This window comes from Ascaphus truei, chromosome 1 (assembly GCF_040206685.1).
Source record: "Ascaphus truei isolate aAscTru1 chromosome 1, aAscTru1.hap1, whole genome shotgun sequence".
In the NCBI taxonomy this organism is placed as follows: domain Eukaryota; kingdom Metazoa; phylum Chordata; class Amphibia; order Anura; family Ascaphidae; genus Ascaphus; species Ascaphus truei.
Window position 1 is genome coordinate 335,884,936 of NC_134483.1, and position 18,430 is coordinate 335,903,365.

General features: G+C 41.0%; 1 protein-coding gene across 9 annotated transcripts in view; it reads left to right on the forward strand.

The window, feature by feature from the left end:
• The window catches only part of STAP1 (signal transducing adaptor family member 1), a 145,296-nt gene that overhangs the window by 98,547 nt on the left and 28,319 nt on the right, over positions 1–18,430 (forward strand). For 5 of the 9 annotated variants that reach the window (XM_075607586.1, XM_075607568.1, XM_075607594.1 and 2 more), the window contains 3 exons: positions 6,689–6,802; positions 9,082–9,138; positions 13,296–13,444. In XM_075607586.1, coding sequence (XP_075463701.1) covers positions 6,689–6,802; positions 9,082–9,138; positions 13,296–13,444 — 320 coding nt within the window. Of the gene's footprint in view, positions 1–6,648; positions 6,803–9,081; positions 9,139–13,295; positions 13,445–18,430 lie in introns of all 9 variants that reach the window. The other 4 variants (XM_075607610.1, XM_075607601.1, XM_075607636.1 and 1 more) reach the window with 1 other exon arrangement.

An 18,430-nucleotide genomic window follows, 5' to 3' on the forward strand; every position in this document is an offset into this window, starting at 1 on the left:
GGGCTCACGGTGCACAGTGTCCTCAGGTCAGGGAGTCTTTGCAGCAACACGAGTCACGCTGTTCCTCACTCCGATCCGGTACTTCCGTGTTAGTGACGTCACTCGGGAGCGTCAGCGCGTCGTAGCCCTCCCAGACACCGTTAAGGCCCGCAATGGGTGATATACAGTCCAACATTCGCAGAGCAGCTAGAGTGTCAATTCCAATGCGTTTCGAGACATCAAAGTCTCTTCATCAGGGAATAATTATTAAAATTAGACAAATCATTTAAATACCCCTCGCCTCCATCTGATAGGCCCTCCAATCAGGAGTATTGGCCAATCCCGTGGGAGCGGGGAGGAGTCAAATGACTCATAGAGCTCAAGGCCCTAATACATGTTGCTAAGGGCAACTCATAACAACAAAACCAAATAAACTTTATTGAACAAACAAAAAGTAAGTGAATAGACACCATTCGTGCAGTTGTCTCTAAAATAAAGAGAAAAGGGTTAAAAACAGTACTAATAACCAAGCTAAAAAATACACCTCGGAATATAATAGTACAATAAAAATCTTTCAAAAAGGTCGTGAAGAAAAAGCATGAATCAAAAGCGCATAAAATGAAATAAAAGGCAATATGACAACTAATTAATTATAAAATAGATAAGTCAAGGAATCAGACTTGGGAGGGAGGGGAACAAACACAGAGCCCCCTTTTTTCCCTTAACCATGAGTGTATATATGGTTAATATAGGAACCAGATATCAATATCTTCATTGAGACCCCCCGGATGCAAAGATCTCAATTTGTGTATCCAGAAGGTCTCTTGCACTGAAAGTTCTTTTACCCTATCCCCACCCCTTCTATTCCTAGGGATATGTTTAATGCCCTTAAAGAGCAAGGAAGAGGGGTCTTTATTATGGTGTAGAGCGTAGTGTTTGGAAAAACTGTGATTAAAAAGACCATTTCGAATGTTTCTTACATGCTCTTGAATGCGTACCTTCAGTGGGCGTTTGGTTCGCCCCACATAGTGTAAGCCACAGGGGCACTCAATTAGATACACTATGTAGTCAGAGTTACAAATGATAAAATCTGAAATCTCAAAAACCTCTCCAGTGCTTTTACATGTGAAAGTTTTATTATCAACATGCAAATACTTGCACACTGAGCACTTTCCGCATTTAAAATTCCCAATAGGTTTACTATTAGCCACATTAATAAGCTCAAATAAGCTCAAATCTAAAAAATTAATGATGCGTTCATTATCCAAAAAGGTGAACGTGAATGGGAATCCAATTTTATTTTTAATAATAACCCTTTTAAAAATAACATCATCACCTGGCGTCGCTATATAGACGATATTATTTGTGTATGGGATGGGGATCATTGCTCAGTCAATCAATTTATAAATTATATTAACACCAATGATAGAAATTTGTCGTTCACCTTTTTGGATAATGAACGCATCATTCATTTTTTAGATTTGAGCTTATTAATATCAGAAGAGGGTAATATTATCAGCAAAACCTACTTTAAGGAGGTAGATTCAAATAATCTATTGCTAGCCTCAAGCAATCATAAAAAGTCCTGGATCCAGAATATTCTGAGTGGTCAGTTCCGAGACTGAGGAAGAACTGCAGCTTGGATACGAATTTTGAGACACAGGCTAGTGATCTAACCTCTAGATTTTTGGAAAGGGGTTACCCACTGAAGAAACTCAATGATGACTTGGATAGGATAAGAAAACTGGATAGGAGCCAAATGTTGATTCCTAAGATTAAGAAAAGAAACACTCAGGAGACGAATGAGGGCAAATGCAATGTTGCCTTTATTACGAACTTCAATTCAATGACCATGCAAATTGAAAAAATTGTTATACAACACTGGGCTATTTTATCAGGGGACCCAATTTTAGGAGATCACATCTCAAAGTTTCCCAAATTCATCTACCGAAAAGCAAAAAATCTAAAAAATACATTGTCCCCTAGTGACATTAATGCTAAGGTAACAACGGTTGGTGAAAAAATGTGGCTAAATAGTAAACCTATTGGGAATTTTAAATGCGGAAAGTGCTCAGTGTGCAAGTATTTGCATGTTGATAATAAAACTTTCACATGTAAAAGCACTGGAGAGGTTTTTGAGATTTCAGATTTTATCATTTGTAACTCTGACTACATAGTGTATCTAATTGAGTGCCCCTGTGGCTTACACTATGTGGGGCGAACCAAACGCCCACTGAAGGTACGCATTCAAGAGCATGTAAGAAACATTCGAAATGGTCTTTTTAATCACAGTCTTTCCAAACACTACGCTCTACACCATAATAAAGACCCCTCTTCCTTGCTCTTTAAGGGCATTAAACATATCCCTAGGAATAGAAGGGGTGGGGATAGGGTAAAAGAACTTTCAGTCCAAGAGACCTTCTGGATACACAAATTGAGATCTTTGCATCCGGGGGGTCTCAATGAAGATATTGATATCTGGTCCCTATATTAACCATATATACACTCATGGTTAAGGGAAAAAAGGGGGCTCCATGTTTGTTCCCCTCCCTCCCAAGTCTGATTCCTTGACTTATCTATTTTATAATTAATTAGTTGTCATATTGCCTTTTATTTAATTTTATGCGCTTTTGATTCATGCTTTTTCTTTACGACCTTTTTTAAAGATTTTTATTGTACTATTATATTCCGAGGTGTATTTTTTAGCTTGGTTATTAGTACTGTTTTTAACCCTTTTCTCTTTATTTTAGAGACAACTGCACGAATGGTGTCTATTCACTTACTTTTTGTTTGTTCAATAACGTTTATTTGGTTTTGTTGTTATGAGTTGCCCTTAGCAACATGTATTAGGGCCTTGAGCTTTACGAGTCATTTGACTCCTCCCCGCTCCCACGGGATTGGCCAATACTCCTGATTGGAGGGCCTATCAGATGGAGGCGAGGGGTATTTAAATGATTTGTCTAATTTTAATAATTAGTCCCTGATGAAGAGACTTTGATGTCTCGAAACGCGTTGGAATTGACACTAGCTGCTCTGCGACCGTTGGACTGTATATCACCCATTGCGGGCCTTAACGGTGTCTGGGAGGGCTACGACGCGCTGACGCTCCCGAGTGACGTCACTAACACGGAAGTACCGGATCGGAGTGAGGAACAGCGTGACTCGTGTTGCTGCAAAGACTCCCTGACCTGAGGACACTGTGCACCGTGAGCCCTGCTGAACTGCTGTCTACGACGGAGCTGATCACCATTCAAGACCCAACCTGGGTGCAAGTGACCGTGATGGCAGGAGTGGTGTGTCTCCACACTGAAGACTTCCTCACTGTCGTCCCGAGTGGTGTATGGGTAACATTAACCCTCCAATGCCTGTTTAATCTGCTTAAATGTACGCTTAATACTCACCTTTTATTGCATCACATTATAATTTTTAATACACTATGAGCGTTGTGCGCTGTGTTTTTTCTTTATCCTGTTTCTATTAGGGGTTATTTGAGCTATCCCCTGTGCCACAGCTGCAGACGCTCCTTCCGAGTTTACCAGGTCACAATTTTTTACCCCATATATATCACTTACACCATTTCACATATTTATTGTTTGTTGTTGCGCACTTAATTTTTCACATGAGCATTGAGAAGTTGCATGGGCAACTGACAAGTGGCATGTGGAAAAAGTTATTTGTAACAATCATGTTGCAATTACACAGCAGCACTGGCTGCTTCAGAACAGGAAAGCAAGCTGGGGAGAGCTGGTACCCATCACAGCGCTGAACCTGTGAAACCAACTCAACTGTGGCAAGTAACACAGATCAAGAAGCTTCCTAAAGAGTGCGACAATACACTCAACAAGAGAACTTGGAGTAATGAGGCTCAAGCCTCGGTATCCAATATCACCACTGACAGATTTAATCTGTCAGTCAGAACAGAACGGTCAGGGGAGAGCTGGCAGCCTGAGAGCATAAAAAATACACAGTGAATATACAATCCTCTTCCAGGACAGACGTATTCACTTAAATGGCCCGTAAAGTGTCTTCCAGCATGTAAGTTGTCTAATGGAGTAACAGTTCTTAGTAAAGATGTCCTATAAGCACACTTATATCTAGAAAAAAAATTATCAACTAGATCAATTAAAAGCAGTGGTCAAAGTGACTTGAAAAAAGTAGTAATTTTTCCATACATTATCAAGAAATGCTAAACCTGTTAAATCTTAAGGTGAAGATCTTTGTAGCTTTTAAACAAATGTAACATTATCACAAAAATAACTAGAACAAGACAGATAATGTCTATTATTGAATGATAATGATGATAGAGATGTAGATATATGTTTTTAAACCCTTTTAACTGATTGGCTGGCAAAGCCAGCCAATCAGTGAAATATGACATGTAGTTGGTCGCAGACCAACCTGAAAAGAAAAGGTTTTTAAACTGACTACAAATAAAACTGAAGCCAGTTCACTGTAACTAAAAATAAAGTGCACTGAAGGAGGAGGTGTAATTGAAAATAAACCAGATGTTGGATACCGTGCAGAGATGCATGGCTCTTCTTTACCTTTATTACCTTTTCCACCATGACAAACACTTTTTTTTTTCATATATGAACTCTTCTCCAGCACTGGGAGGTGCCTTCACAACATATTGACTAAAGGCAATAGCCAAAGAACATTTGCTAAGGTAACAGCCTTGTAGGGCAAATAAATCAATAAGACTTATCTTCTGAGTTAACCAAAAGGACACAGAAAAGCCTCGAGTATATCAAACAAAACAAAGAGAACGACAACATGTTTGTATTAAGAGATCTCTCTAATTTCTCTCCCAATGTAACAACTTCATTAGTATTTTCAATGCTGATTCAATAACTTGCTGCGCAAGTGTTGAGATCATTTTAATAGCTTTTCAAATGTAGCCTTAAAATTCTAAAGGCACAAAACCAAATATAACAGAATACATATTCTTGGCTAAATGCATGTAAATTCCAGGCCTTATTGAAATCTCTGCTCTCTGATTGGTCAAAATTTCAGGCATCAGTCACTTTGCCAAATCAGAGAGCAGAGATAACATGACTTAATTTGTAGGTGCGGGTGGGAGGTGATCCAGGTGAGCATGGAGTGCAGGAAGCACAGGAGGGGCAGGTGGGAGGTGATTTGGATGGGCTGTGTTGGTGTTCTCGAGGAGCGGCAGGTAGATAATTCAGAAAAATAGAGGGAGCGTTGGTTTGGTGGGAGATTATCCAGGGGAGTGGTGGACAGGTGGTGAGAGGGAGATCATTGAGGCAGGTGGATGTGAGGGAAATCATCCAGAGGAGCCCATTGGTGAGCGGGTGGTAGATCTTTTTAAAGGGAGTGGAGGTGTCCCAGGTATCCTGTTGAGCAGGAGAGGAGCAAACCTATAACAGTAATAACCCCACAGGATAGGACATTACCTGTCAGTAAATGATATGGGCATTAATGGCCAGGTAATGCCCTGTCCTCCAGGGACTATTACTTAAGTATACATCGTTTTAGTTAGAGACTTCTGTGGGAGATAATATCTACCAACAACTTTAAAATGGTTTCCAATGGTTTCGTTTTGTGTATTACCTTAACCCGTGGTCAAAGTGTCTAACTTTGCTTAGCATAAGTGTATTAAAATGTTTATAAAATATAGTCCAGAGAGTACTGCCTCAGTTCCGAACTTCTTAAAACCGCACAACTTTTTTTATTTTATTTTTTATAGTATTGAAGCAGGGGGTCTCCAGAGCTGAATCACGTTACTTCTCAAGATTACCCGCTTCTCAAGATTAGTACCTCGGAAGGGGGTGCTTGTATCTCTGCTCAGTTTAAATGCCCCAGGTCACGTGGGCCAATAGGAAGCCGCAAGGGATGACGTCCCAGCTTCCTATTGACCCGCGTGATGCGGAAAATTTAAGCCACCATTTCGTTAGGTACACAAGTTCTCTGGCTGCAGAGATACTGGCAGCCCTATGCAGGTAAGTATCTGAGGAATCAGGGGTCCCCGGTTCAGCTCTGTAGATCCCCTGCTTAAATTTTTTATTTTTTTTTAAACAACTACAAATCATCACCAGGAGTGCTGCTTTAGGCCTCGGCCAAGGTTCTTGCTGGCGTGCGGAGGCGCGCTGAGGCTCAGGGAAAGCAGGTGCTTTCCCCGTCCGGGGGCATGTCGGGGGCGTGTTGGCGGGCGGGCCAGTGACGTCACGGAGCTGGTTCGCCCTCATTGGGCGAACCGCTCACGTGACCGGCCCTGCGCTCCGGCAAGCGCTTGATTTGAAAATTTCCCTAAGACCTACGCTTCTGCGCGCTTGCGGAAGCGTAGGCGAGCCCCTTCTAAAGCCGCTCTCATTGCAGCTGTAGGGGCTCACTGGTAAGTACCAGCGCACCTCAGCCGCGCTGACCATGCCCGAGGCCTTAAGTACTAAAGAAGCAAGCAAAATGTTACAGAGGTTAAGAATTGTTTTTATTAGGTACAACACAACCATTTTATAAGCCACGAATGAGGGAACACTGGGTATATTCCAAAAAGTAACAGGTTGCTGGAAACCGGAGTGGTCCTTTAAAATGTGTTGGATGTGCCATTTAGGTTGTTTGTTTTTCCCTTTGGGTAGTCCTGCAGATAACCTTAGTATCAGCACAAATGTGTAGCAAACAAGGAAATAATCATACTCTTTTTTTTTCCCCCAGCAATGACAATAAGTTAATTAGTGGATTTGCTTTCCTTCAGTATACAGATGTAATTGAGCTGCAGGGTTTGGTGTCTGTGGCTGACTGTTATTCAGTGCAGAAGCAATGGTCAGAGGTTGCCTTGACCCTGGAAAAGGAGGAAGTTTATCTGAAGGTAAGTGAGTGTAATTACCCTTTCAGAGTAATTATAGAAGAACAAAATTCTCCTGGAAGGTTTCTGTGTTTGGCAAACAAAGAGCAGCATGTTTACTGATTCTTAACTGAAAGAATTATCCCTTTGTTTTCCTTTGGGGTAAAATCTATTTTAATATTATCCATGTCCTTCTTATTTTCTTCCTGCTCTGTCACTGAGGTCTGCTTGTTTTACCAGTTTAGCATTTAAGTAAGTTAACCACAGTTTATCAAGTCAATACATTTACAACTAAATCAGTTGTTCAGGGGATAACAATTCTAGCCTGGCAAGATAAAATGTAACAGATCCAGTGTGGTCAAGTGCACAGTTTTTCTAATGGTATAAGATAGGGACCAATGCATAGAAGTGATGGGCTCTAAATATTTGCCCAAAGTCCGCATATGCAAATCCCTGAGCAGTCCTAAACAATGCAAATGTACCTAGCCTCTACTTCTAAACCCCTTTGGGCATCTGTTGCCTGTATATTATATGATAGCTGCAATGCAGCATTAATTGATAAAGTAAGTAGCCCTGTCAAAAGTGTAGCCCTAAAACACAGTAAATAACTTGTCAAGTGAATGGTCTTAAAACATAGCATGGAGATATTTCTAAGCCTGTGGGTCACTCTGTAGAAAGAGAGTGGGCAAAGGAGAAGCCCCCAATAATGTGTACTCGCTAGTCTATCAATACCTGAACAAATGTAAGTAGCAAAGGAACAACAAGCTGGTGGATAACCAGAGAGTGAAGTATGGATATGATAATTGTAAATGACCCCAGACACTAAAAAGGTATATGCCCAGTGGGCAGGTGCGGGTGAATAAATGATTAAATAATTACAAATCTTCTTTAATCGGTCTGCAGTGATGTATGCAGCACCCAGCTAGCCGCTCCACAGCCTCGTGATTTGATCACAGTTATCCAGATTCTTATTTGCTCAGATTCTGTGGCTCCCTGTAATTCCTGTGTAACCTGTAGCCTAACTCTACTAGTCTGCACTGTCCTTTATTTGCACTGTGTGTACATGTTAGATTTGTGACCCCATATATTTTACCTTGCTGTTAAGAGCCATTTAAAGAAGATTTTTTTAATCATTTATTCACCCACACCTGTCCACTGGGCATATAACTTTTTAGTGTCTCCACCAGCTTGTTGTTCCTTTGCTACTTACATTTGTTCAGGTATTGATAGACTTAGCGAGTGCACATTATTGGGGCTTTCCCTTTGCCTACTCAACTTCTACGGGGTGACCCTCTGGCATAGAACATATCTCCTCGCCTTGTATATTTCACACAGGACGACTGGCTACATCACTATACCTGTGTGAAATCTGAACCTACCCGAACCCTACATTCCAAAACCAAGCACAAAACCACAAGTCTGAAGAATCTAGAACCAAAACTATTCAGAAGCAAAACCAGGCCAAGTGCCTCTCTGTATAGTGGAGTTGAAAACTTGAGTTATTTTTCACCATATCTTTTTTAATTACGTTTTTCAGTTATATTATTTTTGTTTCCTATTTGTTTTGAATTTTATGCTTTGCCATGTTATTTATCATTCTTCTACTCATTTTGAGTTTTGCCAAAACCAGAATCAAAACATAAAAAAACATTTAGAACCAATAAATTAGTGAAAGTTCCCACCCTTGTTACAATATAGAATAAATAGAGGTTGGTACTGTGTTGGCCTATGGAGAACACAGAAAAAAAAGCTTTTTAATAAAATTTAAAAAACGAACAACTTTTTCTTTATTACAAAAGCCTTTCTTTCAGTCTTGTAAAATACATTTTGAGTTCAATGTTAAGCCAGCATCAGTCTGGTGATGAATACCCAGACATGATACTTAGGGGTATATTCTCTAAGCTGCGCGATCGCCGATCCGTGCGATCTGACATGGAAGCCGCACTGACTTCAATAGGGCTTCTGGATCAAATCGTATTCAATGGCAATGTCGAAGTTTACAGTGTATATACCATAACCTCTATATAGCTAATTGCTGGCCTTCAGTATAGCAGCATTGAGTAGGACACTTGTGTGTTCGAATCCAGCCTCGGCCACTTATTCTGTGTGATATCATCAGACTACAATCTCTTTTCCCTCCTCCCCTTCTTGGGTAAAACATTACATGTGATACTTGGGTTCCACTCTTGAACTGAATGTTTGAATGTCTATGAATTATAATTGGAAACAGATTTTTTTTTGGGGGAAAAAAAAACTTTCCTATCATTAATCATTTAACTTATGTTGTATATTCTATCACCCAGACAGAAGTTTCTGAAGATGCCGAGGAATGGAAGGGGTTCATTCTCACCGTGGTTGAGGTACAACATTTAAATCTGTTTTACCGCACATACAAAGACAGATTACATTATATTTATATACCTATTCAAGAGGAGTGTTCCTGCATGTTTAGTTTCCCACAATAATACTGCAGTGTTCCTTTACACAATTTACATTAAAACGATCAGCGACTGAAAATGTATTCCTACACGAAGAGTGTTTTACGTTCAATAGATACCTATTATACCTTCCTATGCACACGATAAATAAACTAATCAACATGAAATGCTAGAAGTGAGTTTCATTGTGTAGTTCTATCAGGTATGATGAAGAAGTGCTAAATGTGACATTGAGGTGGTAGAATGAATCTCCTCAGCTCCCACAGCAAGTACTAATGTCTTTACCATCAGTGGTGTGTCTGTGTAGGTCTGTCAGAAGCATTGGTGTAACAGTGGAAAATGTATGTTCCTGTGAAACCTGCCCCTCGCTACACAGCAGAGTAAATGACTACAGAAAACCAAATACTGTATACACTATATTATATATATTTATTATAAATACACACACACAACTCTCATGCCTAACACTAAAATGATATGCCTATCATAACCACACTTATTATACTAGCAAACATTAACTAGGAGAAAAGGTGTGCTTAAGCTTACCACCCTTTTGTTGATCTGGGCCTTACATGGTTCTAAAACCTCCTTGTTGGATTGATCTGCAAAGCATTTCTTGTTTTGTTTTTCTTGAATGAGCAATATCTGTGGCACGTTGTCACATCAAGAACTTTTATCGGCACAGTTTGCAGCACTAAGAAAATATGGTGCATAGTAAGAATGTATGTAGAGGATCATCAAAATAATATGACCATAAAATATGTAAGTAGGATGAAGGAGGCTAAAAGGGTAAAGTCCAGAAAAGGGGGATGGGGCTCAGCTGGTCAGACCCTCCTAAGCAATACAATGCAGCATGTTGATTGCCAATGGGATGGCTTGAAATGGGGTTTAAGCAGCCACCTGAGGCAGTTTATGAATATGAACTACAGCACATCATGTATCCTCCACTTAGTGACACATCAAACAGTACTCACAATGATGGCTGTGGTGCTAGAGTATGGTACTTCTACGGCTATATAAAGGGCTGTATAATAAATATGTAGATCCAATGCCAGTACCTTAATCCTCCTCGGTACGTGTCTGCTGTCCTTCTTGGATCCCTGCCAGCCCCGGCGTGCAATCTGTGAGGTGAAATCCAGACAGACAATCACTGTGTTGAAACAGAGCACTATAACCAGGCAGATATCATTCGGTGCACCCGTCAAAAAATATTTATTCACGTCTCATGGAGATAACAAGTGAGCACACTTGTTATGTCCATGAGACTTGAATAAATATTTTTTTTTATGGTGCCACCGAGTGATATCTACCTGGTTATAGTGCTCTCTTTCAACACCGCGTTTTTCTGAAGGAGGCTAAGAGGAGATAAATGCCACCTGTTTAGTAAAAAAAAACTCAAATTCATTTTTGACTCCAGATTATCTCCAATTATAAACTCAGATGCACAAACTTGTTATTTTATTTAGTGCATCGTGGATCATTTCATAGTAAATTGATTTTAGAAAGACACAGAATGTGCCAGTATATTAAGGTAAATTGCTCCATGTTTGTCAAACAAGTGTCGTACAGCAGTATTGGTAGAGTGGAGCAATTGCAGGTATTAAAAGGATGAGACATCTGATGCATACATTATTTATTTATAAAAATGTTTTACCAGGAAGTAATACATTGAGAGTTACCTCTCGTTTTCAAGTACGTCCTGGCCACAGAGTTATAACAATACAAGGTTCCCTTATTACATGGTGGTGCCCATTTTCCTGTGTAGTCCTTGCATGTCTCCTTCTGTATCAAACATGTTCCCACTGCCTCCGGAGTCATTCCACTGACATCACTTCTAATGCTTCCATAAAAAGAGAAAGAGTGTGGCGAGACAGTTCAAAGTCACTGACATAAAAGTCTTTCCTAAGGAATGTGTTTCGCGTGCTCATAGAACGTGTCATTTTTCCATTTTAGCTCCCTGGGATTTTTGCCCATAATTTGTGTGGGAATATGTGCATATCATTGGCTAGGGCTCTTCAACTTGTGTCCCACAAAGTGTCTAGAAGTGTCACCTAAGTACAGTTTTGTTCACACAAAAAACTCACTTATAAGATAATGTACATATATATAATACAGATGTTAAAATGTTTTATGCTTCAACATTTTGTAAGCATTTATAAGAATTTAAATGTAATAATAATAACTTTATTTCATATTGCGCTTTTCTCACAATGGGGCTCAAAGCGCTTCACAATTACCATATAGTGCGTGGTACACAGCATTGTACATATGATTTTTACAGACCAAGTCCCTGCCCAGATGTCTATGTTTTTGGTGCCTGTATGTATCCTAAATCAGGGGTGTGCAAACTTCTTGTGCTGCACCCCCCTGCCACCACTACCCCGGTGCTCGCGCCCCCCCTTACCATCCTGTCAGCGTCAAATGACGCAGTGAGTCATGTGACATCACGTGATCCCGTAGTGTCATTTGACGCTGCGTTGCCATGGCGACGCGTCATCTGAAGCCGGCTGAACCTCGGTAAGTTCAGTTGCAGAGGCCTCACGCGATCGCCCAGCATTTAATTTAAATGCCTTGGGGAAGAGCACAGGGCCTCTGCAACCGCCACCCCCCCCCCCAAAATCCTGCGCCCCCCACTTTGCACGCCCCTGTCCTAAAATATATCACAATATACTCTTGTGGCCCCTCTACTTCTTTTCAGATCTGAGCACTTTGGGAATTTTTTTTTTTGCACATATCTTTTTTGATATTAGCTAGGTTAAAAATAATATCAAAACACGCCCAATGCTGTCTTAATCTTAATCCCAAGAAATAAGCATCATAAGTAATAAACTGAAATATAACTGTTCATACATCTGAATCCCCGCCGATTGACACCATTCAAATTATTGCACTGGCTTAAGGAGCATTATCCTAATACTTATCGTCTTGGACTGGAATGACTGCGGATCCTGTGTGTAGGAATTTTTTTTATGGAAGTCTCCCAGCTATAAAAGTGGTGTACCTTATTTGTTGCAGCTTTGCAGCCAAGAGACTTTGATAAATACTGTACCAGTGGTGCGCAAAGTGTGGGGGGGGGGGGGGCGAGACTTGCTACGGGGGGCGCGGGGGTTACAGAGGCCCACGCACGCTTCCCAAATACATTTAAATTAATGCCGGGGGAGCTGCAGGGCCTCTGTAAACTTCTACTACCTTGTTTCAGACACTCCTGGTTACGCGTCGCCATGGCAATGTGGCGTCAAATGACGCTGCGGGGTCATGTGACGTCGCGTTGCCATGGCAACGTGACGTCATGACGCCAGGACGTCTGAAGCAAGGTAAGCAGGGGGGGTGCGAGGAGAGGGGGACAGACGGCAGGGGGGCGCAGGGAAAAAAGATTGCGCTCCCCTGCTGTAGACTATGGAATTTGTGTTTTTTATACAAGCATTGTACTCCCATCTTACTCATTTTTTGCAGCTAGGAGACTTTAATAAATTACCCCTCATCATCACTGAGCAAGCTTTAATAAAATAATATAGGGGGCATCTTACCGGCAAGACCGGAGCAAAAAAAAACAAAAAACAGATTTACTATAAAACAATCTAATTTAAAGCAATTGGATTTTTTCCCCTCTATACATTTGATAGTACAGCATGTTGCTGCCTTTTGCAGCTCTAGCTAAATATCAGACTTATAATAAATAAATAAACTTATAATAGACTTAGAATAATTAAACTTTCACTTACTGGAGTTAGAAGCTATTTGTCCAAAACTAGGAGAAAGATCTCCTGCAGTCTTTGGAGAACACACATTCTAAAGTCTCTTCTACAAAACCCACTTTAGAGATGCACCCAGAATTGGTACTGATGTCTGCTAAAAAAGAAACACCCCAAAAAACAGACCATCATAGATGAAAATGAAAGCAATTGTTCGTATTACTCATAACAAATATTTCCCTTGAGGAAAAAACACATTTGTATTGAATTAAAAAAAAAAAATCCAATATTTATGTACTGTTAAAGACACAAAGATTGAAGTGTGGAGCTCCTCAGAAGAACACTTAGAACATCTCTGTTTTAACCGTTTTTATCTCCTGCGTGTAGCTGTCTGTCCCAAATTGCTTGGGTTTGCTCCCTGGACAACTCGTCAGACTTAAAGAAGTACTAGAGAAAGAAACAGAAAGAAGAGCCTCCCAAACATGTATACAGGATCTGTCTTCCAATCCATATGAGGACGTAGTCGTCACGCCTTTGTAAGTCCAATTTATGATATACCTACAGTAGTTGTGTGTGACATGTTAACCTAGGCTTAAAGGGTATAATTAGGCCTCCTCAGTTCTGGAGGGGCCTGAAATTGATTTAAGAAATTTGATGTGTCTTTCCAAGACTGAGAAATTTAGTCTTCACTGAGCCTCTGATTGAGCCACCTGTTCTGAAGCTGGGATATCCTGAAAACCTGACCTGTTGGGGAGGAGGGGGGCTTGAGCACCCCTGATTTAGATTGCTTTCTAAAACTTTTATGATGTTTTTGCACATGTAAAACCTGAAAGACCCAACTTTTTGGGCTGATTTGTTTTTTTGTATTAAACTAAAGGGTCAGGGTTCCTGTTTTCGTGGGTCAAATTGTGATGTTAGCTGGGGGTACAACATACCAATAACTTTTTTTCTTTACAACCCCACTTCTTTGTTTTATTTCTACACATGCAGTGCGACTTGGTGCTTAAAACTGAAAATGACATTACTTTTGGAAGCCAGTTTTGTAAGCATACACATTGTAATAGTGTTTCTAAAATATGGTTCTAATAGCTTTTTTTCACTGTTTCATTAATTCAGCATTTTGTTTTAGTTAGAAACAGAATCGCTACTTTTCTTGCACTACTTCCTGCCTGTGTCTGCAGACAATCCCACATGCTCACAACTTAAAGCTGCAGTTCAGTCAATATCCTGCATGTGTGTTTTTTTTTTAATAAATCAGTTCTGTACTGTGAGAAAATACTTGTAGCATTTTCATTTTTTTTTAAAAACAATTTTGAAAGACAATTTTTTATGTATTCTAATGTAACGAGCATTTTTGTTTCTATAGCAACCCTTTAGAAAGGCACAACCCCTTCCTTTTCTGTAACAGGCTCTGGCACACCCCTGTGTGAGTCCTGCCCCCTCCACAGCCGTGCACGTGCATGAGCACAAATGTATCAGTCATTGCCTGGTCACATGATCTTCCCCCAGAATTGTCAGAGCAGCAGAAGAGAGTAGCTCAGAATGAATTAATTAAACCTTATTCCATTGCACGTGTGTAGTTAATGTTAAATATTAACAACTCATTTAAAATCAAATCTGTATATATAATACTGTAAACAATATGTATATTTAATTTTATGTGAATGTGTACAATTCAATGTGTGTTATTAAAATTAATAATGGCTTGTTTTTGTATAGCGCTGCTAGTTTTACATAGCATTTTACAGAGACATTTTGCAGGCACAGGGCCCTGCTGAGCTCAGGTGTATATGTATGTGTTTGTATGATATAGATATATATTTTCTCAACCCAGGGGGAGCATGTAGGGAAAAAACAACAAAGAAAAAAACACACTAAGTGCAGACAATAATGTTCAAGGGTGATATATGATGCTTGGCCCCTATGTGCTGCCTACTCACAGAAAGTTAGTAGGATAGGTACAGTGGCGGGATATGTGGAGTCTGGTGGGTCTCACTGGACATGAACAGGAAGCAGCTAGGATTGGGATGTCAGTTGCAGATGTACATGGAAAGATAAAGACAGACCTCCATGGTGCAGATCAATGGTATAAGGATAAACTTTATGTAGTAATAAAAATGTGCACTCACAATGTTTAAAATCAATACAAGCGTTTTGTCACTATATAAGTGATAAGGAGTGTAAGGGTGGTTGCCGCAGCTCACCGCACCGCCGACGTCCCGGATAGGCTTTTCCACAGTCTCCCCGTGGCTTCCTCTACATCGTGTCGGTGTGGGGATCTCCTCCAGCGGTGTCTCCGACGCGACACGTCACTTCCGGTGGGCACGATCAGCTCCGTCGCGTCACTTCCGGTTCGGCAGCAGATTGACAGCTCACAGCACCAATCCTCTCACTTCCTGGGCGGGTCCACTCTACGCGTTTTCATTGCTGATCGTGCCCACCGGAAGTGACGTGTCGCGTCGGAGACACCGCTGGAGGAGATCCCCACACCGACACGGTGTAGCGGAAGCCACGGGGAGACTGTGGAAAAGCCTATCCGGGACGTCGGCGGTGCGGTGAGCTGCGGCAACCACCCTTACACTCCTTATCACTTATATAGTGACAAAACGCTTGTATTGATTTTAAACATTGTGAGTGCACATTTTTATTATTACATAAAGTTTATCCTTATACCATTGATCTGCACCATGGAGGTCTGTCTTTATCTTTCCATGTACATCTGCAACTGACATCCCAGTCCTAGCTGCTTCCTGTTCATGTCCAGTGAGACCCACCAGACTCCACGTATCCCGCCACTGTACCTATCCTACTAACTTTCTGTGAGTAGGCAGCACATAGGGGCCAAGCATCATATTTCACCCTTGAACATTATTGTCTGCACTTAGTGTGTTTTTTTCTTTGTTGTTTTTTCCCTACATGCTCCCCCTGGGTTGAGAAAATACATATTGATCATCTGGGACCAGTGAAGACAGTCCTTTCCAGAGGGTCTGAGCAGGGGGTTACAACTTATATTATATTCTCACTATTGCACTATTTTTAGTCACTATATTCTTTTGGATCACTATATGTGTGTTATATATTCACTGTATTCTAAGTGATCACTAGTATTTAATTAGCGCCAGGTTTCACCAATCACGTCGTCACATTGATATAGATATATATGCACACACACGCATATACATGCGCACGCGTATACATGCGCACACGTATACATGCGCACACGCACACACATACATGCGCACACGCACACATACATGCACACGCACACACGCCGTAAGAGAGACTCTGTTTTCTTCAAAGCCTCGTACTCCTGTAAAGCTGGAAGTATACACCTCTGTAACTCGGCGTTCGATTCTCGCTCCTTCATCCAACATTCTCGCTCCTTCATCACTCTCTGCCACAGGACTTCATAATCATGGCGGGCAGCTTGGAGTGCAGAAACCAAAGGCTCTTTATCCTGGATCAAGGATTCAGCATTCCTTTGCTCCTCCTTTTCCTTTGCCACTGTTCCTGTGACAATTCTGCCGGTCACTCCGGTCTGCAGCACATCTCGGCGCCTTTCTGACACATGTCCTGACAGCGCAGGTTCAAGTGGCTAAGTCACTTCCCATGTAACTTGAGGAACAGTTTTCTTTTTCTTCTTCTTTCTCTTTGCTTTATTAGCTCCTGAGATATCAGTGGTACTGGGCACACACTCACTGGTAGCTTCCACATTTTGCTTGCACTAACAGGGCGTTGCTTGCTTTTGCAGCTGTTTGTCTTTGAGAATTTTGGGGCACACATCTTCCATGTGACCTACTTCACGACAGGCCCAGCATACTAAATTCATCTGTGGGTACGGCTCTCCTCCAAGGGCCACATACGAGTCGTCGTCATCATCATCATCATCATCGTATGGCCTGAAGGGACACTGTTTTTCATGATTATGTACATTACAAAACAAACATTTCACGTCGGCCATTTTAGAAACCCGGCAGGGACAATTTGCTAGCTGCAATTTCACTCACTTCAGCAACTTACATACAGCACTTGCTAGCTGCAAATTCACTCACTTCAGCAAAAGGCATTAGCTTTACAAACAGCACTTGCTAGATGCAATTTTTCTCTTCAGCAAAACATTTTGGTTTTCTGTTTGGGTTCAGGGTGCTATTGCATCCACACTTCGCACATTCTCTGTGTATGCTAGAAGCACCCAAAGTAAATGACAAAAGAGTTGTGATGTCAAAGAAGGTATATGGCAATGAATAGCCAAGTCCTAGTATAGGATACACAGACAAAATGGTCGCACTACTAACTAAAAATAACAAAACTTTAATAATCTATGCTATAAAAACCGACGAAACACAATAAAAAATGCATACAAGTGCATCGATAAAAATCCCCAAATGTGTAGGGTAACGGTACTTATTGAACACAATGTGTTCCAAATAGCTGTATAGTAATCCAAACTGTTATATAACAGGCTGCAGACTAATGCATAAAGGTATACACAACAGACTGGGTATTGCAGTATAGGGATACACCTGGTAGGGCCTCTATAGGTACACACTGTGTGTGAGAGGGATGGGTTAATCTACTCCCTAGACCGTCTCAATAAGGTCACAGCTGTTAGGAGAACCTAACAAAACCCATAACTCAAACAGCGTATCCCCAGCAAAACCAATTCCAGCCGCAGGGTAGCAGTACATACTGCGCTGAGGTGTATTTTTCACTGTTGGATGCATTTACATACTGCGGGTCCCTTTCTCCTGCTCCCGCTGCTGGTGTCACTTACCCTGCGGCTGGAATTGGTGTACCTATAGAGGCCCTACCAGGTGTATCCCTATACTGCAATACCCAGTCTGTTGTGTATACCTTTATGCATTAGTCTGCAGCCTGTTATATAACAGTTTTTATAGCATAGATTATTAAAGTTTTGTTATTTTTAGTTAGTAGTGCGACCATTTTGTCTGTGTATCCTATACTAGGACTTGGCTATTCATTGCCATATACCTTCTTTGACATCACAACTCTTTTGTCATTTACTTTGAGTGCAACTACAGGGGGCTGTATATAATCTTCTGATTATTTGTGTGGTTCCTATTTGTTTCCCCCTTGCACCAGGTAATTTGTGGTTCTATGTTTGTTGGTCTGGTGCAGCGACGTATATTTGTGTGTTTGTATGCTAGAAGCACAACTGATATACACAGTGGGGCAAACTTCACTCATAGCATCTGTACTTTATCTTCGGCTGGGCGGCCATTTTAAACCCCCGCATTTATTTGCAAACCCACAGACTTTTAGTGTCGACCCGCATTCTCCACCATATGTGACAAACGCCCCTCTTTTGTAGTGCTGACGTCTGTCTGGGTTCTTCCCGACACAGTCTTCTAGGGTTATTTATACAAAAACAGGATCATGTAAAGTATTACGTTGCTTAACTCAGGCTTCTGCCTGCTTTATTTTCATCCAAGTAAGGGACTGCAGCTTTAACATGTGTAGGTTAGAGGCACTCAGACATTTTCATTCAGCGGTTCACTTAT